General features: G+C 41.2%; 1 protein-coding gene across 1 annotated transcript; it reads right to left on the reverse strand.

Annotated features, from left to right (window-relative positions):
* Positions 1-317: 317 nt before the first annotated feature.
* LOC142750609 (apoptosis-associated speck-like protein containing a CARD) lies at positions 318-22,537 on the reverse strand. Its single transcript, XM_075859605.1, has 6 exons — positions 22,172-22,537; positions 17,667-17,708; positions 16,116-16,142; positions 7,604-7,900; positions 1,361-1,636; positions 318-325 (listed from the first exon to the last, which is right to left on the reverse strand). Exons 1-6 carry the CDS (start codon positions 22,446-22,448, stop codon positions 318-320), a joined length of 927 nt encoding a protein of 308 aa, XP_075715720.1. The 5' UTR covers positions 22,449-22,537.
* Between the last annotated feature and the right edge of the window lie 437 nt (positions 22,538-22,974).

Below are 22,974 nucleotides of genomic sequence, written 5' to 3' on the forward strand. Positions count from 1 at the left end.
AGCAACCGTCAAGGGGATAATCTTGGGCGGCCAACGGAAAGAGAGCCAGAGTGGGCACTGAGCTACTCCTTCTCTGTACCTTTGCCTCCAACGTGTGTCGTGACAGGGAGTGCCGAAGAGGATCGGAGGTAAGTGATCCGGCCTGAGAACATGTATCTCTGCCAACTTGCCCTTCATCAGCATGGCGAGGAGGATAGAAATCCATCAGCCAGGCAGGTCTCGTCATCGGCTTGCGGCGTCTAGGCATTTCGGTGGATATAGTCCACCGGGTCGATTAAGCAGCAGCAGAACGAAGCACTGTGCGAGGCATAAGTCGCTTAAGTAGCTAGAATGGTAAGTAAACACTTTTTTAATATTAAGAGGCTCTCTCACCACATTATAAGTGGCCTATCTTCTACATAATGTGATTGGCGCTGTAATGTAGATTACAGCAGTGTTTTTTTAATTTAGAAAAACAATCATTTTTGACGGAGTTACGACCTATATTAGCTTTATGCTAATGAGTTTCTTAATGCCCAACTGGGCGTGTTTTACTTTTTGACCAAGTGGGCGTTGTGGAGAGAAGTGTATGACGCTGACCAATCAGTGTCATACACTTCTCTCCATTCATTTACACAGCACATAGTGATCCTGCTTGATCACTATGTGCATCCACATACACACACTAACGTTACTCAAGTGTCCTGACAATTAATAGACATTACCTCCAGCCAGGATGGGATGTGTATTTAGAATCCTGACACTTCTGTAGCGTTTGTGGTTGATTTACCGCACAGCAGGCGTAGTCTTGCTGTAAATAACACTTTACAGCGTAATCTCGCAAGACTACGCCTGCTCTGCTGTAAATCAATCACAAACATTAGCGCGGTGTCAGGATTCTGAATACACATCCCGTCCTGGCTGGAGGTAATGTCTATTCATTGTCAGGACACTTGAGTAACGTTAATGTGTGTGTATCTGGCTGCACATAGTGATCTAGTAAGATCACTATGTGCAGAATAAATGAATGGAGAGAAGTGTATGACGCTGATTGGTCACTGATTGGTCAGCGTCATACACTTCTCTCCACAACGCCCACTTGGTGAATATAATAAAACACGCCCAGTTGTCCATTGAGAAACTCATTAGCAAAAAGCTAAAATAGGTCATAACTCCGTCAAAAAATTATAGTATTTCTAAATAAAAAAACACAGCTGTAATCTACATTACAGCACCTATCATATTATGTAGGAGATAGGCCACTTATAATGTGGTGACAGAGCCTCTTTAGTGTCACACCTCCTAATGATAACAGCATATACCCATGGTCTGTGTACCCCAATGAGACAAATGAGAAATAATCTTTTGAATTTGCTCTTACATTTTGCTTTTCTTTCCGATATTTCCAGGTTATTGATGACCGTGTAGTTGTATCTCCAGAGGTAAATGTAGACTTGATCCTTCACTGTGTCAGACTGATGCCGGAATATATCACATAGATTTCTCATCTTTATTTCTGGTGTGGTCATTGCTTGTAAATCATTATAATTTCCCTCGGTTAGTAGACAATTGGATCGGAGATCTTCTAAAAGTGGATTTACTTCTTTTATATTATCAATCAGATGTGATCTGTGTCTGTCCAAAAAGTGACCTCCGCCTAGAGAGGGAAGAAAAATGTGACAATTGTAATGATATTGACAAACCTTGAAGAAGGAGAGGAGACTCCTCCAAACGTGTTTAGAGGTGCAATGCTAGTGTATTACTACAATTTCTTCTTTGTATGCAAAATCTCTACTGAATTACCTCAATTATTATCAGTACTAAAAACTAGTAATATCAGCTGACAGCTTTAGGACTAAGCTACTACTCTTACTTTATGGCAGTTATGGAGAGTCATCTATGTGGCCCAGGCTGTTAGTGGAGAGCCGTGATCCAGTTTGACAAATGTGACTGAACAGTAACAGTAAGTGTCCGGTGTCCCATGTGGTTAGGTCTAAAAGCAGTAAAGAGATAACGGCATTATCTTTACATTACATGTCACCCATATTTTATATTAAATAGCTACACTAGACAGATGGCAAATATTCAATGTATTGATGTGAAGTTACCTAACAATGGACACGGGAGCTGACTGTCACCATTATAAATTAACAGAAGAGGAGTCAATTTGGCAACTTTTACTACAGTCTTATACAGCACAACGCAGATTTAATCTAATTGTCTTCAACCAATTGACATCATTCATTTAACCAGGATATCCATAATACAACTGAAAGACGATGTAATTATCACTGTAATATATACAAGCAAATAAGAAGAGTTTATGGAATGTGGATACAATTTGGATACTACTGGTCTGAATTTTTTGAACTGATACTAGAAATAGCTGTTTTATCAGATTTTCGGTTGACATAAGGAAGGAGCTTAAAGGGAATGTGTCGCTAGAATTTTTTATTTGTTTTTTTAGTTAAACAGATAGTGTATAAATGATTAAACATTGTTCTAATTTTTTAATTTTTTTTCATGAGTCAGGAAATATTATAAATTAGATTCTAATTTATAACATTTCCCAGTGCTGGTCACTAGATGGAGCAATTCCCAAAATTGCAGCATTGGCATGTGGTAAAGCAACCACATTGCTTTATGCTGCAAAATTTGAGAAACCACACTCGCTCTAGTGAGTTCACAGAATCCCCTCTCCCTTATTCTGGCTAGTGCCAGGAGAAAGGAGGGGATTGAACGGTCAAACCTCCTACACTGTGTGTCACCATTTTTTGAGCTAACACACAGTGTAGTAGGTTTACATACAGTGGTAATCACAGACTAAAACACATAAATACACAGAAATAACTTACCTGCTCCTGCTGCCGCCGCTCCCTCCGGTCCGACCGCTCCATCTGCTCCCTCCGCTCCAAGTGATTGCATTAGAACACAAGTCCGGAAGCCGCGACCGGAAGTAGTAATCTTACTGTCCGGCCGTGGCTTCCGGTCCACAAGAAAATGGCGCCGGACCATCCATTTGGACCATCCATTTGGACTGTGCGGGAGCGGCGCATGCGCCGTTCCCACACAGACGGCGTACAGCATAGTAAATGGAACGGGTCCCGTTCGCATTCTCTATGGGGCTGTATGTGCCGTATTCCATGTCTGTATGTGTCGTTAATCGACACATACAGAGATAAAAAAAAAAATGGCAGCCCCCATAGACAAGACAAAGTTCAAAAATAAAAAAAAGTAAAACACAAACGCACAAATAAATAAAACATTTTTTATTAAAACACTAAAAGCAAATTGATATAAAATCTTTTTTTTTCGCGACACCCTTCCTTTAACAAAAAACAATAAACCAAAACACTATTCAGGACAAACCAGCACTCATCTGGGTAAGAAAATTAAATGATGGATATATAAATAATAAATATATCCATAAATGTAATATAAAATAAGTTTAATACATAGAAAAAGGGGAAAGGGAGGGAAAAGGAAATACAAACAATTCCCACATTTGCATATACAATAATACAAAACAATTTAAAAACTACCTGGCCAGGAGGAATAATGAGTATATATATAAATATAAGCATAAATATGCTCAAGAAATACAAAAGGTATATCTAATATACAGAAAGGATATATAGGCAAGGTGCATGTGGCAAATTACAACCTAAGAAACACAGGTAAATTCAGACCGGTCAGGACAATAAATTAATTAGGCACATCCAGGAATAAGCAATGAGAATATAGATGATACACAGAGATTTTTCGCATACTCATCTATTGCGTGCAGATCAGTCCATGGATGGTCTTTATCTTTATTGGACTTTCAGTGCAACTTGAACAGCCATGTACATCTGACCTTAAGGAACGGACTTTTGGTCGTTTCAATTCCTTCAAACAGACGGGTTCCTGATCATACACCGAGTGGATTTTTCCTTTGCTTCCTTATCCGTAACTGGATGGATTGATTCCCAGGTACAAGTGAGGGCTGTTGTAACGTGCATGCAAAATCCTTGCTTTGGGTTTGTAACAGCCAATAAATATCCTCTAGGTGTTGTATCTCATACCTCGTAGGTAGTGGAGGTTAGGAATCTCAAGTCCAGAGACCCAGAAAGAAAACACCGGCCAAGGTAGTGGGTAACAAACCAAGCGTAGTTTGAGGCATGGAGTTACAGGTAACCACGCCTGAGGAAAACGGTGTGATGACGTCTCTCACCACCGTGCATACGTCTTACGCGTTTCAACCCTGCTGGGACTTCATCATATATGTGTTTAACCTGTATTTGCAGTTTATTCCCAACATTTTTCTGTATGTAAACGATTGAGTTATTAAAATTGATCATGTATCTTTAAATACCGGTGCTATATAAGCAGGTACTATCGTGAACATGATTTCCTGTCTCTGATGAAGTCCCAGCTGGGATGAAACGTGTAAGACGTATGCTGTTCAAGTTGCACTGAAAGTCCAATAAAGATAAAGACCATCCATGGACTGATCTGCACGCAATAGATGAGTATGCGAAAAATCTCTGTGGATCATCTATATTCTCATTGCTTATTCCTGGATGTGCCTAATTAATTTATTGTCCTGACCGGTTTGAATTTACCTGTGTTTCTTAGGTTGTAATTTGCTACATGCACCTTGCCTATATATCCTTTCTGTATATTAGATATACCCTTTTGTATTTCTTGAGCATATTTATGCTTATATTTATATATACTCATTATTCCTCCTGGCCAGGTAATTTTTAAATTGGTTTGTATTATTATATATGCAAATGTGGGAATTGTTTGTATTTCCTTTTCCCTCCCTTTCCCCTTTTTCTATGTATTAAACTTATTTTATATTACATTTATGGATATATTTATTATTTATATATCCATAATTTAATTTTCTTACCCAGATGAGTGCTGGTTTGTCCTGGATAGTGTTTTGGTTTATTGTTTTTTGGCTTAGTTACTAGGACGGCACCGTGTGGCTCCTCAACCACAATATTCTGGGATTCTGGATATTTCCCGTTACTATATATTTTTTGCTTCCTTTAACAACCCTTAGATGCTGTGATTGCTGTTGACTGTGGTATCTAATAGGGTGACATGGGTGAGATTGAAGTGTAACCAATCTCTGCCATTGCCACATTGGGTACTATATTGTACAGGTGTATACCTGCTGACGGCCACGACCGCAGACCCCTCTCCTGTGGCCGACATCAGCACATCCGGCCGCTCTGCCCTGTAGTGTCTGCGCGCATATATAATTAAATAATTATTCCCAAATCAAGCTGGACTATAAAAAGGGCCCTGCCCTTTCACGCCTTGCCTGAGCATTGTTGTTTATTCCCATGTTAGTCTTCCAAATGGTCCCTTAGTCATGTTCCCAGTGTTGCCGTGCCCTGCTACCTGTATCCTGTGCTGTGTTTTGTTCCTGACCCTTTTCTAGACTTGGAGTCATGTTGTGTCATCTGCTATGCCTGCTGTCATACACCATGTCTGTTGTCATCCGCTACGCCTGCTGTTATGCACCACGTCTAGTGCCATCTGCTACCCCTGCTGTTATACAGCACTCCTGGTATCATTCGCCACATCTGGCGCAACCTGCCACGTCAAGTCCCATCTGTGCCAAAGCCTCTGCTACTGTTGTGCTAAGAACTTTTATAGACTGTGACTTGGCCAGTGAGTCCACGTACCCCTAAATCGTGACATATATCTTGTATGTACCTCCCGACGTTGATGGCACGTGCACAGCTTCAGCTGTACATTTATGGCTCTGGTCACCAACGACTTTATTCCAGTACAGTTAATATACAGCAGATGACGGGAAGGGGTTAATACATAATCACAAATCATAATCAGACATAATACTGAAACTTATTGAACTTATGTGACTAATAACTTTAATATTTATTCTTATCTCGTAATTTAGAAGCTTTGTCACAAAGTCACAAACAAAATCAAATTTTTTTTAGCACAATTTTTGCAAATTTGCTGCAAAATGCTTTGGTTTTGCAATTTTATAAGAATTGCGACAATGATTTGATTGTGACGTGTGAATGCATCCTGACAGACTCAGAGAAAAATCCTGCAACATACTTCAATATGACAGATGATCTTAAGACGTGTCACATGTTCATCAATCACCCCCTCCAGTTTAGATTTACCTCCACAATTCCAGCCCTGTCTACTATTATATCCACATATCATTGTCCCCCATCGGAAGATATCATACAGTATTTGGGTACAGTGTGGTGATAAAGGCAGGGATTTTTCTATACTTCTATGAAGACTTCCTAAAAATGAAGTTAAGGGTTCATTCACACATCGCAGTCATGTTGGGGCTTTGGAAAAATTGCTGCAGAAACCGCGACATGATCACAACGTGTGAATAAGCACTAACACTTCTAGAAGAAAAATGAGAAAGCTTCACCTGCCAATAGGTAATTAACCCCTTGACGATATTTGACATAGAGTTACGTCATAGTCGGCAAGGGGAAGTATAGAGTGACTCACGGGCTGAGGCCACATCAAACTAAGCGGGTGTCAGCTGTATCTTACAGCTGACACTTCACTGCAACGAGCGGGATCCTACTCGTTTATGCCTTTAAATATTTAAGCAATTAAAAAAATGGGGGCCCCTCTGACTTTCCCTAGGCACCCCTCGATTCCATTGCAAGGTTGTCATGGCAGCCTCAGGGCCCAATGAAGGCTCCAGGTCTGCCATCTTTCTGTTTCTTTTAAGCTCTGCAGATAAATAATAATAGGAAAAATAGTTGGTATCGCCATGTCGTAAAAGTCTGAACTATTACACTATAACATTATGTAATCCGCACGGTGAATGCCGTAAAAAAAAAAACAAACAAATAAAAGCTAGAATTGCTGTTTTATGGTCACCTGGTCTCCCACAAAAAATGAAATAAAAGTAATGAAAAAGTATTTTGTACCCCAAATTTGTAAAATAAAAACTATAGCTGTCCCAGCAAAAAAAAAAAAACAAGCCCTCACACCGCTCAATCAACAGAAAAATCAAAAAGATCTGGTTTTCAGAATATGGCGACACAAATAATTTTTTTTTTTACAATTACTTTTTTCTTTGTAAAAGTAGAAAAACATATTAATCTACTATCACCATAATAGTGTTGACAGAAAAAAGTTAACATGTCGTTTTTATTGCGCATCAGAATGCCATAAAAATGAAAACCCAAAAACAATGGAAGAATCGCTGTTTTGTATTTTTTCCACTCCACCCCACAAATATTTTTTTTCATTTCCCCAGTACATTATATGATACAATTAATGGTGCAATGAAAAATGTAAACTCGTCCCACAAAAACTAAGCCCTCAATACGACTATATGATGGAAAGATAAAAAAGTTATGGAATTTTTTGGAAAGTGGGGAGGAAAAAACGAATATGAAAAAATTAAAAATAACTGTGAGGCAAGGGGATAAATAAATGTGCTCAGTGGGGTCACATAAGGTTGACTGCTGTAGTTTTTATCAAATGGCGCAGTTTTATATAATAGCGGCAAATAATGTGTCAAAAACTGTGATAAAATGAAATGGCTGTAGTCGCTTCTTTCTACATATAAAGGGGATCAGATATAAAATGTCAAATATTGACCCAAACTTACCTGTTTGTGATTCTAGTCTCAATACCAAATTCCAGTCCTCCGTTTCCAAGTCTCTGATGATTTCTTCATTGTATCCTCGGAGAACATTATAAGCCGTATATTTCCCGATATCCTCCCAGTATCTGATAATATCACACAGGTCTCTCATCTTTTCCCAGGTTGTTATATTCTCCATCACATCATTGTACTGTTCCTGAGTCAGTAGACCTTGGTCCCGGAGATCACGTAGAACTGGATCTACATCCGTTATCTTCGTAATCAGTTTTGATCGGTGATCATCTATAAAGTTTACCTTGTCTGCAGAGGGGAGAATTATGGGAGAAAGACACAACATTATTACATGTTTGGGGATGTTCTCGATATTTAGCTCAGTGTCATTCTGGGGTATATTGGGCCCATGAGAGGTAATTATTGTGACGGCCCACCTTCCATCCATACAAAGCCAATGCATGTCCAGTTTTAGTAGTGAATTATCATTGACTTAAACCCTGCAGTTCTCGATGCTTCCTGGACGCTGTTTTCCTACTACAATCCTCAGATATTTCATAAATCAGTAAATCCCACAGAACCGATAAATGAGAGCAGAATATGATATGTGTAATGTAGTCACTAGTCTCGTCTCTTATACAGGAAATATCTGATGACTTCTTATAAGAAGCAAGAATAAATAAAGGTAATTCCACCCTCCTAAATGTCCCCAAAATGTATACAAAGAAGGCCACATAGGGTGTACACCAGCGTGTTATAGGGTCACACTGTAGATCGACGGAGAGGAGGGGAAAGAGGATATGGCTGAGAATAAAATATAACTAATAAATAATACTTGTGCCATAAAAATGAAATTCCCAAAACAATGGAAGAATCGCTGTTTTTTTTTGAATGTCAATGTTCGTGGAAACCTCGGTAACAGTGATCACAATATAGTTACATTTTACCTATACTGTAAAAAACAAACGCAGGCTGGGAGGGCAAAAACATTTAATTTTAAGAAAGCCAAATTCCCCAGGATGAGGGCGGCAATTCAGGATATAGACTGGGAAGAACTAATGTCAAATAATGGGACAAATGATAAATGGGTGATTTTCAAATCTACTTTGGGTAATTATAGTGCAAAATGTATTCCTATAGGTAACAAGTATAAACGACTAAAATTAAACCCCACATGGCTTACACCTTCTGTGAAAGGGGCAATACATGACAAAAAAAGGGCATTTAAAAAATACAAATCTGAGGGTACAGCTGTAGCCTTTGTAAAATATAAAGAGCTTAATAAAATCTGTAAAAATGTAATAAAATTAGCAAAAATACAAAATGAAAGGCCGGTGGCCGAGGATAGTAAAACAAATCCTAAAAAATTCTTCAAGTATATAAATGCTAAAAAGCCAAGGTCTGAACATGTAGGACCCCTAGATAGTGATAATGGGGAGTTGGTCACAGGGGATCAAGAGAAGGCAGAGTTACTAAATGGGTTCTTTAGCTCTGTATATACAACAGAAGAAGGAGCAGCTGATGTAGCCGGTGCCAGTGCTGTTAATATATCAGTTGATATACTGAATTGGATGAATGTAGATATGGCGCAAGCTAAATTAAATAAAATAAATGTACACAAGGCCCCGGGACCAGATGGGTTACACCCTAGAATTCTTAAAGAGCTTAGTTCAGTTATTTCTGTCCCCCTCTTCATAATATTTAGAGATTCTCTAGTGACTGATATAGTGCCAAGGGACTGGCGCAGCGCAAATGTGGTGCCTATTTTCAAAAAGGGCTCTAGGTCTTACCCGGGTAATTATAGACGAGTAAGCTTAACATCCATCGTGGGGAAAATGTTTGAGGGGCTATTGAGGGACTATATACAGGATTATGTGACAATAAATAGTATTATAAGTGACAGCCAGCACGGTTTTACTAAGGACAGAAGTTGTCAAACTAACCTAATCTGTTTTTATGAAGAGGTGAGCAGAAGCCTAGACAGAGGGGCCGCTGTGGATTTAGTGTTTTTGGACTTTGCAAAGGCATTTGACACTGTCCCCCATAGACGCCTAATGGGTAAATTACGGACTATGGTTTAGAAAATATAGTTTGTAATTGGATTGAGAATTGGCTCAAGGACCGTATCCAGAGAGTTGTGGTCAATGATTCCTACTCTGAATGGTCCCCGGTAATAAGTGGTGTACCCCAGGGTTCAGTGCTGGGACCACTATTATTCAACTTATTTATTAATGATATAGAGGATGGGATTATTAGCAATATTTCTAATTTTGCAGATGACCCCAAGCTATGTAATATAGTTCAGTCTATGGAAGATGTTCGTCAATTGCAAGCGGATTTAAACAAACTGAATGTTTGGGCATCCAGTTGGCAAATTAAGTTTAATGTAGATAAATGTAAAGTTATGCACCTGGGTACGAACAACCTGCATGCATCATATGTCCTAGGGGGAGCTACACTGGGGGAGTCACTTGTTGAGAAGGATGTGGGTGTACTTGTAAATGATAAACTAAATAACAGCATGCAGTGTCAATCAGCTGCTTCAAAGGCCAGCAAGATATTGTCGTGTATTAACAGGTTCCCGACCGCTGGCTGTATTTTTACGGCCAGCGGTCAGGGTCTCTGAAGTCCGCCGTATAGACTAATTACGGTGGCACTTCAGAGACTGTGCACGCGCGATCGCGTGCACACAGCTCTATGCCCTGGCTGTTGCTAATAGCCATGGGCACTGGGCAGAATGTTAGGGGCCAATCTTTTGGCCCCTGAACAAGTGATCGCTGTGACAACCAATCACAGCGATCACATGCATTTGTACGTATAAAACAGTGTGCACGCGATCGCGTGCACACAGCCCTGTGCCCACGCTGTTACCAACAGCTCTGGGCACTGGGCAGAGTATCAGGGACCAATCTGATGGTCCCTGAACATGTGGTCACTGTGAAAATCTATCACAGTGACCACATTTGTTTTATTTTGACTTTTCTGGCAGTAAATCTCCTGCCTCTTTTCTTCTCCTCAAACATTGTTTCAGTTTGAGAAGAAGAAAAGACTCCGGAGAATTGCTGCCAGAAGATTACAGTGAAAAAAAATACAGTTACACTATAAAACATTCTCTGTATAGATAGATTTCTATCTATCTATACAATCTATCTATCCATCTATCTTTTTTTCTATCTATCTACCTTTCTTTCTTTTATTCTATTAGAATAGGCAGGTAGGGAGTATATAATTATATATATATCCACATATATATAATATATAGCAATAGTGGTTTATTTTTTGTTAGCGGTAGTGTAGATATATATACCAGTTAGTTTGTGTGTTTTATAAAAAAAAAAAAATAATTTGTTTAGTTAGTGTTAGTGACGTTATGGCGAGGAAGTTGTTTAGCGCCGAGGAGGCATACGCCATGCTGTGGTCTGAGTCGGAGACCACATCAGAGATGGCGTCCGAGATGGAACCTGTTTTAGGTAGTGACAATGACAGCGTCACTTTAGGTTCCTCTTCAGGGGACGTTGTCCCTGATGCAGTTGAAACTGCAGAACATGAAAGCGCAGGGCCAAGTAGCGCTGTAGCACGGGACAGCCAGGTCCCTCCAGTCCAGGCTCTTGTATGGGCACCTGTCCCATCTTTTGGGCCTAGAATCCACAGATTTACTGCCACTCCTGGCATAACCGTGGACAATACAAATTTTGTCCAAATGGATTACTTCCATTTATTTATAACGGACGACATCCTAAATCAGATTGTCCACGAAACAAATTTATATGCCACTCAATATATAAGGCACAAACCTTCATCCACCCATGCCAGAGATTGGACGCCCCCAAAATTTGCAGGAATTAAAAAAATGTTTGGGGCTCACCCTAAATATGGGTATTGTCAAAAAGCCCTCCATTAGGTCTTACTGGTCAACAAGACCCGCCCGAGCCACCCCAGTGTATTCTGCAGTAATGCCCAAGTCTCGTTATGAGACAATAATGAAGTTCCTCTACTTCAATGACAATGCACAGGCCCCCCCAAGTACCGATGCAAACCGGGATCGGTTGTTCAAAATAAGACCACTGATAAATTCCCTGAATAATTTACTTCTGCAACTCTACACCCCTGAGCAGAATGTAAGTGTGGACGAATCCCTCCTCAACTTCCATGGCAGACTTAGCTTTCGCCAATATCTACCTTCCAAAAGGGCAAGATATGGCGTTAAGCTCTACAAATTGTGTGAAAGCGGGTCAGGATATACCACCGCCTTCAGGATTTATGAAGGGCGGGACCGCACAATAAATGTTCCTGGATGCCCCCCTGATCTTTCCACCAGCAGTAAGATAGTGTGGGAGATAATGCAGCCTCTGCTTCACAAGGGGTACTACCTGTACTGTGATCATTTTTATTCGAGTGTGCCCCCGTTTAGGCATTTGCATGCTGCAAGGACTGGGGCATGTGGTACCATGCGCAAAAACAGAATTGGTTTTCCACAGCAATTAGTGGGGAAGCGCATGTTAAAGGGGGACTCCTGTGCTTATGCATCTGAAGAATTGCTGGCGGTCAAGTTCAGGGATCGCAAAGACGTGTATGTGCTAAGCATGATTCATACCGCAGGGCAGTGAGGGAAAGGGGGGCAACATCGGACAAGCACAAACCAGTGAGCGTGTCCGAATATAACAAGTACATGGGGGGGGGTGGATTTAAGCGACCAGGTTTTACAGCCCTATTTAGTGAAGCGAAAAACAAAAACCTCGTACAAAAAAGTGGCCATTTATCTGTTACAGGTGGCCATCCAGGTGGCCATCCACAACTTATTTGTGCTCTACAAAAAAAACAGAGGCAGAGACACATACCTGGATTTCCAGGAAAAAATTATTGAAGGCCTCATTTTTGATGTTCAGGACACCCGAGAATGACCCCAGTCTGAGGATGTCACGCGACTGACTGAAAGCCACTTCATCAGTCGCATTCCCCCAACACCAACCAGAAGCAACCCCCAGAAAAAGTGCCGCATCTGCAGAAAAGACGGGCACCGCAAAGATTCCCGATATTTCTGTCCCTCATGTCCCTCACAACCAGGCCTGTGCATTGAGCCATGTTTTAAAAAATACCAAACTGTTCTGCATTATTAGATTTTAGTTAATTCGTTGAAAATATATTTGCCCTACATTACGTTTTTATTTTTCCCCTGATTTTACTCCAAGGGTCAGGGAGGGAATGGGTGGGTGGGGCGTGGATGTCATGTTTGCATGTTTTCTAAAGTTCATCTCCTGGAGAGCTCCATTTGCATAAACCTGCAATTTCTTATTTTAGAAAACCCCAAAAAATAAATTCCCATTATACCCCTAGATGAATATTTTGGGATCTCTGCTTCAAGAGCAGATATTTTGGACGTGTTATAGAAACTCTGTTGAGTTTTGTAAAACCAGCTTTGAAAAAAAGTGATTTGTGAAATCAGCTTCTTCTATTGTCCGCCCTCCTACATCTCTATGTGATAATAAGGCCACATATGTGGTATCCCCGTGCACGGGAGAAGTGGCAGAATGTGAAAGGAGATGAATTTAGTCCGTGGTCTATACTGTGTGTGAAAAATGCTGGTATAAACTGACACATTTGCTAAAAAAAAGCTAATTTTATTTTGTTCCATCTTATTCAAGAAACTTTCAGAAGAAAACTGGACTTTCTAAAAATATGATAAACCCCTTGAAGGAAACCTTGATAAATTCCTGGACCGAAAAGGCCGAAAAGCCTCCTTTTATGCCAAGCCCTGGCACATGCCCGCACAGTGAATAAGGCACACATATTTGGTATCCCCATGCACGGGAGAAGTGGAAGAATGTGAAAGGAGATGAATTTTGTCCGTAGTCTATACTGTGTGTGAAAAATGCTAGCCTAAACTGACGCATTTGCTAAATTCTTGCATTTTTTTCAATTTTGCCCGCTTTAGAGAAAAAATAAAACTGATATATACTGACAAATGCCACTAAAACAAAGCCCTATCTGTCTTTTAAAAAGAGTGTAAAATTCAAAGGTGAACTTTATTCACCTGCAGAGTTATAGTCATCTAAAGAAGCGCATAGCAAAATTGTAAAATTTGCTCTGGTCATTTAGCTGTAAAACAGCCTAGTCCTTAACCGGTTAAAAGAGGCATGGACTCGCGGGACAAATATAATATTACCACTTTACAAAGCATTAGTGAGGCCTCATCTAGAATATGCAGTTCAGTTCTGGGCTCCAGTTCATAGAAAGGATGTCCTGGAGTTGTAAGAAATACAAAGAGCAACAAAGCTAATTAGGGGCGCGGAGAATCTAAGTTATGAGGAAAGATGAATAGAATTAAACCTATTTAGCCTTGAAAAAAGACGACTAAGGGGGGACATGATTAACTTATATAAATATATTAAAGGCACATACAAAAAATATGGTGAAATCCTGTTCCATGTAAAACCCCCTCAAAAAACAAGGGGGCACTCCCTCCGTCTGGAGAAACAAAGGTTCAACCTGCAGAGGCGACAAGCCTTCTTTACTGTGAGAACTGTGAATCTATGGAATAGTCACCGCAGGAGCCGTCACAGCAGGGACAGGAGACACCACAGGAGCCGTCACAGCAGGGACAGGAGATGGCTTTAAAAAAGGGTTAGATAATTTCCTAGAACAAAAAAGTATTAGCTCCTATGTGTAGAAATGTTTTCCCTTCCCTTTTCCCGTCCCTTGGTTGAACTTGATGGACATGTGTCTTTTTTCAGCCGTACTAACTAAGTAACTATGTAATAGTAATAGCAGGGAAAAAGGAAAAGGGAGGAAACCTCCAGCTCACCAGCTTCACACTCCTGTGTTAGATATCGCCCGGATCAGCCGCCACGGCTCGCGGCAAGAAACAATAGCAACGAAGAGAAAGGATCCAGCGATGTATAATGTAGATAAGGGAAAACTGGGTTCCCACTTTATTGGAAAATAATCCACGAACAATGACACCAAGTAACGGAAACACCAGGAGGGTAACAAGGTGGTGGAATGGCAAAAAAAGAAGAGAAGCCTACGCGTTTCAAGCACTGACTGTGCTCTTAGTCATGGCTCAGACGAATGACGTCTGAGCCATGACTAAGAGCACAGTCAGTGCTTGAAACACGTAGGCTTCTCTTCTTTTTTTGCCATTCCACCACCTTGTTACCCTCCTGGTGTTTCCGTTACTTTGTGTCATTGTTCGTGGATTATTTTCCAATTAAGTAACTATGTAACTATGAAGTGGCACAGAGCTTACCCGAGCCCTTCTACTGCTTAGTTTTAGTGATCGGTGGAGGCCACAGAACTTGAACCCCCACCGAACATGTCAATTTTTTTAAAAGTTTAGTTAAACTTGAATGAGAGGTGTTAACACTTTTTCATTTGATGTGTTAAGGGCTATGTGCAACTTTTAAAAACTACTTTTTGAGATACATCCACTTTGTATTCTGTTTACAGAGCAGCTGTATCGAGCGCTGAGACCTGAATCTGTCAGTTCAGTGGGACTGATGGGTTCAGTAACAGCGGGTACTGCATGTCTCTGACATGCAAGATCGAGCTGTTATTGATCACATCTAAGTTTATGTACTACAGGTTTGCACTTGAAAAAAATTGTTAATAGGATTGTTTGTCTTAAATTTTTGATAAAAGTTCATAGAAGAAAAGCGTTGTTTCGTGTGTCTCGCAAGGTAAAAGGGGGTTGGGGGGGTTGCATTGCGTGTAAGGATGAAGGAGGGGCCCATGTTGTATCAACAGGCCAGGGCCCTTAGTTCACTTAATCCACCACTGACTGTGAACACTCTGACTGTGAACAAGCCTGTCTATTAGACTCCTGACTTGTTAAAATGTTATCTGTGGGGTAGCTGCCACCACGTCTCTTAAATCCCCGTCCATTTCAATAGATCCCCAATATTTGTCAATAATCTTTCTTTCTTTGGAGGCCCCATTGTCGAATGTTACTATGATCCTAGTGACTCAAAGTTCCTGTACCACATTCCTTTTTTATTATAAGGATGACCTATTTATTTTATTTTGATATGCATACTTAAAGATTTTTTCAGGGTAACCTCTGCATAGGAGGTTCACTTGTTTTTTTAACTCTTAGTTTGTGGAGCAGTTCCTCCTTATACGGAGGTATTTCCGCCAGGGAATACATTTATTTTACAAGAGAGGGTGGTTACATTCCCAACTTACGGAGAATACATCACTGTTGGCTTCCTAAAAATTGTTGTCTCCGGGATTCATCTCCTTCGTTTTGTGATTAGAACTTAGAAGTGAAGCAAAAAAGCTCAGCATTTTGGAACGTGAACCTGTTAACATTCAGCCACTCCACTAACTCTACACCTCCTCCCTAGTCCCGATCCAAATCATGGAGACATGATCACAAACCGTGTCTATAGTCCTCTTGTGTCCACCATTTACTTACTCTAATTCCTAAATACATATGTTTCCTCCCATCAGTCCAGAAGCAGATTTTCATAATTACTGGCACATGAGCACCCCAAAACAGTGCACTTGAGCTAGTAGTACATCCTACCATCAAAGAGAAAGTCATTCCTCATCACTGTAAAGAGAAGCAAACAAGTTAAAGGTGACGGTAACAATTCTTCTTTGTGGCACAGTACGGGCCTTTTCACATCTACATTGGGGCTTACTGTTGTTCTCCTCTGGCAGAGGAGCAGAACAATGAAAAGCCGAAAGCAACGGTTCCGTTGTGCAACGATTACCGCCAGTGGCCAACAAAACCCTTTAAGTTCAATGGATTCCAACGGCTTTCTGGTGGGATGTCCGTCATTTTACCGAAAACAAAAGCACAGCATTCAGCACTATTGTTTCCGGTAATTTCTGGCAGATCTGCGACGGAGGCCCTTTTCCATTTAGAAAGTAGAGCCATAACAATGCTGCACTGCTGTATATATTGAGTACAAGTCATCATATGATACAAAAAAAGACTACTGAATTGCTGTTCATATTTAGGTTTAGGCTAAATTTCTCAAACAAGTAAGTTTCACCTTTTCATTCCAAAATAGGCAAAATGATTTGCTCATCTGTACTCATACTATATCTTTTTAGGAGTCAAAACTTTACTTTTCTAACACACCTTTCCAAACCACCTGCTTTACACACAGCAATAGAGTTATATGATAAAATTATGGAAAGCCACCAATAGGCAAATATCACTTTAAAAGGATATATACAGCTCCCTCTTGTTATGGAATAACTAGTTGAGCAATTGCCAGAGTGAACTTTCATGGGATTGCTAGGTGAGCGATTCCCCAAAGGCCGCTGGACACAGTCAGGATCAAGCGTGCAATTAAATCCGCAACCTTAAATCCATCACAACTCTGATCAACGGAGTCTAAGGCTACTCTATGGTATTCGCCAGAGCCCACCGCAAGGCAGGTTGGATTTTGCAGCATAGAATCCAGGTTGCTTTAACAGAATTCTGTGTTGGAAAGAGGTGCAATGCAGGCAATACCAGAACAGATAACAAGACAGACCGATGGGGAAACAGAAAGTCCTAATAATAAAGCTAGGGGATATCAAGAATTGCAGAGGTCAAACCAGCCAGGAGCAGAAAGTCCAAATCAGTAAGCAAAGGGTAATCCAGAGACAAGCCGAGTTCAGGTTACAAAAAGTCCAAATAGTTAAAGGCACAGGGTATAGTCAGTAGCTTGATCAAACACATACAAACAAGGAAATTCACAAGCAAATAAAACAGAAGCAACCCAGGTTTAAATACTCCACCCTTACACCTGATAGGAATAAAGTCAGCAAAGTGGGATAGGCTGAACAACTAAAACCAGAACCGCCCAGAAGCTAGACTAGTAGTCATGGAAATCTTAAAGGACGGACGTTTCCTAACACCTCTGTTCTCAATAATAAATCTACTCTCAGTGATCGCCCCCTAGTGGCAGCTGCAGGCAGCCAGTATTTTTTTTATCATTTTACACTTCGGAGGAAAGTAGGAGCCTCGGAGGACTGGAACATATAAATGATAAAAGTGGAGATTATATTGGTTTGTGCCTAAACATAAAAGAATATGTTGTGGTGGACATTTACTTTTTTCACTATTGTAAAGTCTCACCTGTAAACATTTTTGTTCCAAGCCCATTTTTTGAAGGATCGGCTGCAAATAAAAAAAAACAAAAAAAATGTTAATTTATCAGAATTTAATAATTAGTCAAATAAAATAAGTCATTACCTGTTTCCTGATTTAATAACTTAAGAAATGCCAAGACGTGGCAGAGAAACACTACACAAATAAAAGCACAGGACAGCAGTAATCCGTGTTCATCAGATAAAAAAATATCATAGCAGTAAAACGAATAGCCAAGAATCACACAAAGATGTATTTAGGGAGCTGCCATCGTTCCTCCCCTCATTTTTGCAAATAAAATCTGATTTTGTTAACAGCAAAAGAAAGAACAAAATATAGAACACAATTGTTGTACAGTTGTGCATAACAAGAGGGGAAACATCCCAGGTAGGTAAGAACTTGTGATGTTGGTGCTCTAATGGACTTTATCCATTGCCCATTGACATATAGGGCTTGTTGGAGACAGCAGTGTAGGATTAAACACTTTGTTGCCGCTGTTAAGTGTGTAGCTTAGCGTCAGTCGACTGTCTTGATTTCCGGATCGGGCAAGCCGAGATCGATCAGTTCAAACGTCAACATAATCTTAGCGTCTGTCGCTGTAGAATTTACTTTGTCCCTTAAAAAATAGGACTTAACCTGCAGTTGTCTATGAGTTCCAAGTCAATTAGTACACACTCTCTGGAGGTGAGAGAGAGGGAGGCCGGGAGAGATGATACGCCAGGCACTGTTGGTGTACAAATTGGTCTCTGGCAGGAGTGGCTAGAGGTATCTTTTATTTAACAATACAAGAGTAGGATTTGCCCTCATATTCACACATATACTTTCCACGTATGGTATAATACAGAAACGTCCAATCTTGTGTTAGAATGTATCTTTAGCCTTACATTCTAAGAGTAGAATACAAAGGTCAATGGGTCATTTACCATATGTCTCTTGAGACGTTTTAACTTAAAGAGACTCTTTCACCAGTTTAATACTTCCCTATCTCCTACCTAATCTAATAGGCGCTTTGAGGCTGATAACTACTGTGTTGTTGTGGGGGTTTTTTAAACGTTTATTATTGACAAAGCTCTGATCATTCTAAATACCCAACTGGGCGTTTTTGTGTTGTTTAACCAAGTGGGCCTTGTAAAGGAAAGTGTATGACACTGACCAATCAGCGTCATACGCTACTCTTCATTCATGCCCAGCTTTATTCACAGCACAGCGTGATCTCGCGAGATCACGCTGTGACGTAACTTCTTCCCGCAGTTCCTTCACCGGAGCGACAAGAGAATGACCAGACATCACCTCCAGCCGTGCCATGACGATTATCCTCCTCAGCAACAGTCCTGGCACGGCTAGAGGCGATGTCTGGAGTCAAGAGAGATAAACTTACCCCTTACAAAAGCCTTATGGGCTTCCCAAGCAGTTGTAGCTGACACTTTTGAGGAAATGTTTTGTTCCAAATATGACTGTGTTTGTCACGACAAGTCATCAACATGAGCTGTGTTATCTATGAGGGTATTATTCAAAAACCACATCCGTTCTCTTAAAGGGGTTTTCCCATCAGGGACATTTATAACATATTCACAGGATATGTCATAAATGTCATATAGATGCCGGTCCCACCACTGGGACCTGCACCTATCTCTAGAACAGTGTCCGCTAAACCCGTTCCACATCTTTGTGTTTCGGTTGAAGCGTGTGATTTCTGACCTTGAAGAAGAAAACAGCGTAGCTCGCTTAGCTACGCTGTTTCCAGAAGTCCTGTACTGAATGGTAGTTATGGAAACAGCGTAGCTCGCATTCTACGCTGCTTATGTAACTGCCATTCAGCACCATGGGAGTTATGGAAACAGCGTAGCTCAGCGAGTTACGCTGTTTTCTTCTTCATGGCCGGAAATCACTCGCTTCAGCCGGAACACAGAGAGATAGAACGGGTTTTAGGGCACCCCGTTCTAGGGATAGGTGCTGGTCCCAGAGGTGGGACCTGCATCTAATATAAATATGCCAAATTGGAAACCAGCCCAACTTCCCTCCAAACTGCAGGCAACAACCAGCACAACAGTGACCCTGAAAATAAGCTCCAAAGCCGACAGCACCTGAAGCATCGGTAAACAACTCCAAACCAACATTAGACACTGGCTGCTCTTAAAACATCGAGCTACCATTGTATTGCATCACAAATTCCTTCCAAACTGCCAAATCCTCCCGCAATGTAGCAATCTACTGTATGAAATGATGCGGCCGATCTCCGACAAAACACTCAACCCATTGTTATAATTTTAAAGGCATAATTCAGCCTGCCTAACAACGACTGAAGCTCTCTCAATGCTATTTTCTTTAAGAGCAAAGCCCTGTCAACAACTGCTTTCAACTCCATCAATTAATCTTCTGGCAACTGGCATTCCATAAGCTCCAAATCAATCATGATGCCCTAAAATTTGACGACCGTAGCAGGTCCTTCAGTCTTATCCAGAGCAAATGGAATGCCAAAGCTACGAGTGATACTCCCTATAGCGTACAACAACGCACACACTCGGGTACCTGGAAGGCCAACAAACAGGAAGTCATCCAGGTAATGCAACACAGATGACACCTGTGACGCACGCCAAACAACCCATGGCATAAATTTAGTGAATGTCTCAAAATAGGCGCAGGAAATAGAGCAACCCATTGGGAGACATTGACATAATCTAATAACAAAATCTGGTATGAGTAACTTGATGACTTAATTACTTTATTAACATGAGTCAACAAAATACTGACCCTGTCAGCAACACCCCAGCAAATTAAAACTGTCGGGATGTACCGGTAACAAATGGAAGATGCCCTCACATCGGTTTTCGCGAATAATGCACCACAACCATACTTTCTTTCCCATACTACGGCCGCATTGAACTACGTTCTTTATGATAACGTGCAATGACCCAGATCAATGCCATCATTCACCGACTCACCCACCGGATGCGATAAATGATGGATCATCCTAAAGTTATTAGGCTCCTTTTTTTTCACTAAACCTAGCGGTGACACGTGCAACTCGGCCATAGGGACAACATCAAATGGGCCCGCCATACGAACCAACAAAACCTCCTTCATAAGCTTCTCCGTGACAACTTCTGGCCGCTGTAAAGCCAACGTTTAGTTGCAAGATGTCCGAACTGGGGGTTGGTAAAAATTGGGAATAACAAAACCGCTCTTAAAACCCTCTAACAATAGGGCAGCCACTCTCCTTTGGTTATGCCGTGAGAAACGGTTGCATCTTTTCCACCTTCACCGCCTTCGCCCCTCTTCTAAACAGCCTCTCCTGCCTTTCCCTTTCCTAGTTTAAAACATCACGAGAGACTATGGGCACAACCGGAACATTCGTGCTTATACCGAAAGTCGGACCTGAACTTACACTGCCCCTCATCAAACTGCCAGCAACATCCCTTTCCCGCAGCCACCGACCGCTCTGTTGCGGACCCGGAAACGGCTGCCGCACCTCGAAAGGGCTCACCAGATCCACGAGAAACAATCACTTACCGACATCCGAACCGCTCCATGCGAACAACTCCTGCAATCCCTGCATAAACCACTGCACCCCCTCTAACCCCCCACCCCAAACCCAGTCCGCAAACAACATCTCGTGGTGGATCGTTAGCTTTGGGCTTGGGGTGCAAAGTCCTGTGGACTCTTTCAATAATTAAAGAGGAGGCCATATCTGAGCCAAGCAGGTAGGAGAAAATCTGCGTTACTACTGATTGCAGCGTGTACGCTGCATAGGATTCGGGTAGGCCTTCAAAGTGAATATTCTTCCTCCGGCTTCTGTTTTCTTGGTTCTTCAAGAGACAAAAACCCTGTTAAATTGAGTCGTCTGATGTTGGAGCTCAGGGAGCTTCATGTTCACGCATTGGTTGATGTGTTGGACGTCTGTCTTTATATCTAATAGGTCTTTCAGGACAAGGTTTAGTGGCTGCAAGATAGTTATATTAAGAAAGGAGCAGAAAAGCAGTGCATATCCAAAACGTCTGCCTGTCTGGAGTCAGGAGCGTGGTGCGGCGCCATTTTGGGAGGCCACATCAGACTGTTTGTTGATTTCTTTCTGAAGAATTTGTCAAGGTTCATCTAACCTTTTTGGGTTCCTGAAATGCCCGGGGGCTTCCGGACTTGCCATTGCTGATCTTTACCGTCTGGTAGCTGGATGCCGCTTTAGCACAGTTGAAGAGCACCACATGTGTCAGGAACTACTAGGCTAAGGTTCCATCACTCTCAGTTGCTAGTCTCTGACCCTTCCCCTACTTTTTATTTTTGATTAATATCTTGTGTATGGGCTATATCTCCTCCGTTGTAGGATTGCTGTCGCATTGTAAGGAGAAAACCTAGCTTATTATAGCACTACTAATTTACTACGGACCTTATTTTCTGAAATTACATGTTATTTTGTTGACTTGGTAATTATGTTTGCTTTTTTGTTTTTTTTGTATTTTCCCTAATATATCTGTCAGATATAGATTATCACTTCTTACCTTCCATTAGGTCGTGCTGGAGTTCCTCCCTGACTTTCTTCTCATCTATGTCCTCTAGAACAACCAGGGTCACCTCAGCTCCATAGGCATATTTGTAGTATTCAATGATCAGACCAGCAACATGTTCTGGATCTTTCCCAGTCAGCTCATCCTTCGGGATATTTTTATATTGTTCTCTGACTTCCAAGACGCTCAATTTCTCTATGAATCCCTGGAAACTCGAATCCTCCAGCTTCTTCAGAGCTTTCACCAGGCCCTCTTGTAATGTCAGCCCCATTCTTATATCACAGAAAATTGGGTGCTTTCTGATGTGGACTACTCTTGAGAGATCACTTATTGTTTCTGTTCAGGAGGAACTTGGAACAGTGAGTTTTCTATAAAAAAAAAAAAGTTTGTATAAAAGGTGTTGTCCAACAGGAAAATAAGAAAATATATATAACCAAAATGCAAAACACTTTTAGATATATTCCCTCATGCAATAGGAGACAGTCAGTGTCATTGTGTGAGTTGGGCAGGCAAAGGCAGCCATTGATGTGAGTGAGTGAGTGAGTGAGTGAGTGAGTGAGTGAGTGAGTGAGTGCTACTACTGCTGCAGCTATACAATTATTACATTTATTTGTGGATCACCAATCTTCATCACATCATTCACAAATCCCACTCATTTTTCATAACCAGCCAGATACAACATATCAACAGCAGCCTAGCATTACCAGGGTGGGAAGGACCCCTGTTTTGGGGCTTTCCCATCCTAAAAATACCAGCCTGCGTCCGCCCGGTCCCCAACCTTCACTACAGATGGTTGA

The sequence above is a fragment of the Rhinoderma darwinii genome, chromosome 3, assembly GCF_050947455.1.
Source record: "Rhinoderma darwinii isolate aRhiDar2 chromosome 3, aRhiDar2.hap1, whole genome shotgun sequence".
NCBI lineage: Eukaryota > Metazoa > Chordata > Amphibia > Anura > Rhinodermatidae > Rhinoderma > Rhinoderma darwinii.

What these genes read in the sequence shown, in the direction of transcription:
- LOC142750609 (XM_075859605.1), bottom strand. Translation starts at nt 22,448, where the DNA reads ATGGGGCTGACATTACAAGAGGGCCTGGTGAAAGCTCTGAAGAAGCTG. An exon ending in CCAGCACGACCTAATGGAAG is followed by an intron (nt 17,709 to 22,171) that starts GTAAGAAGTGAT and finishes TTTTATTTGCAG; the next exon opens with CCGATCCTTCAAAAAATGGG. An exon ending in TGGAACAAAAATGTTTACAG is followed by an intron (nt 16,143 to 17,666) that starts GTGAGACTTTAC and finishes TTCTCTTTACAG; the next exon opens with TGATGAGGAATGACTTTCTC.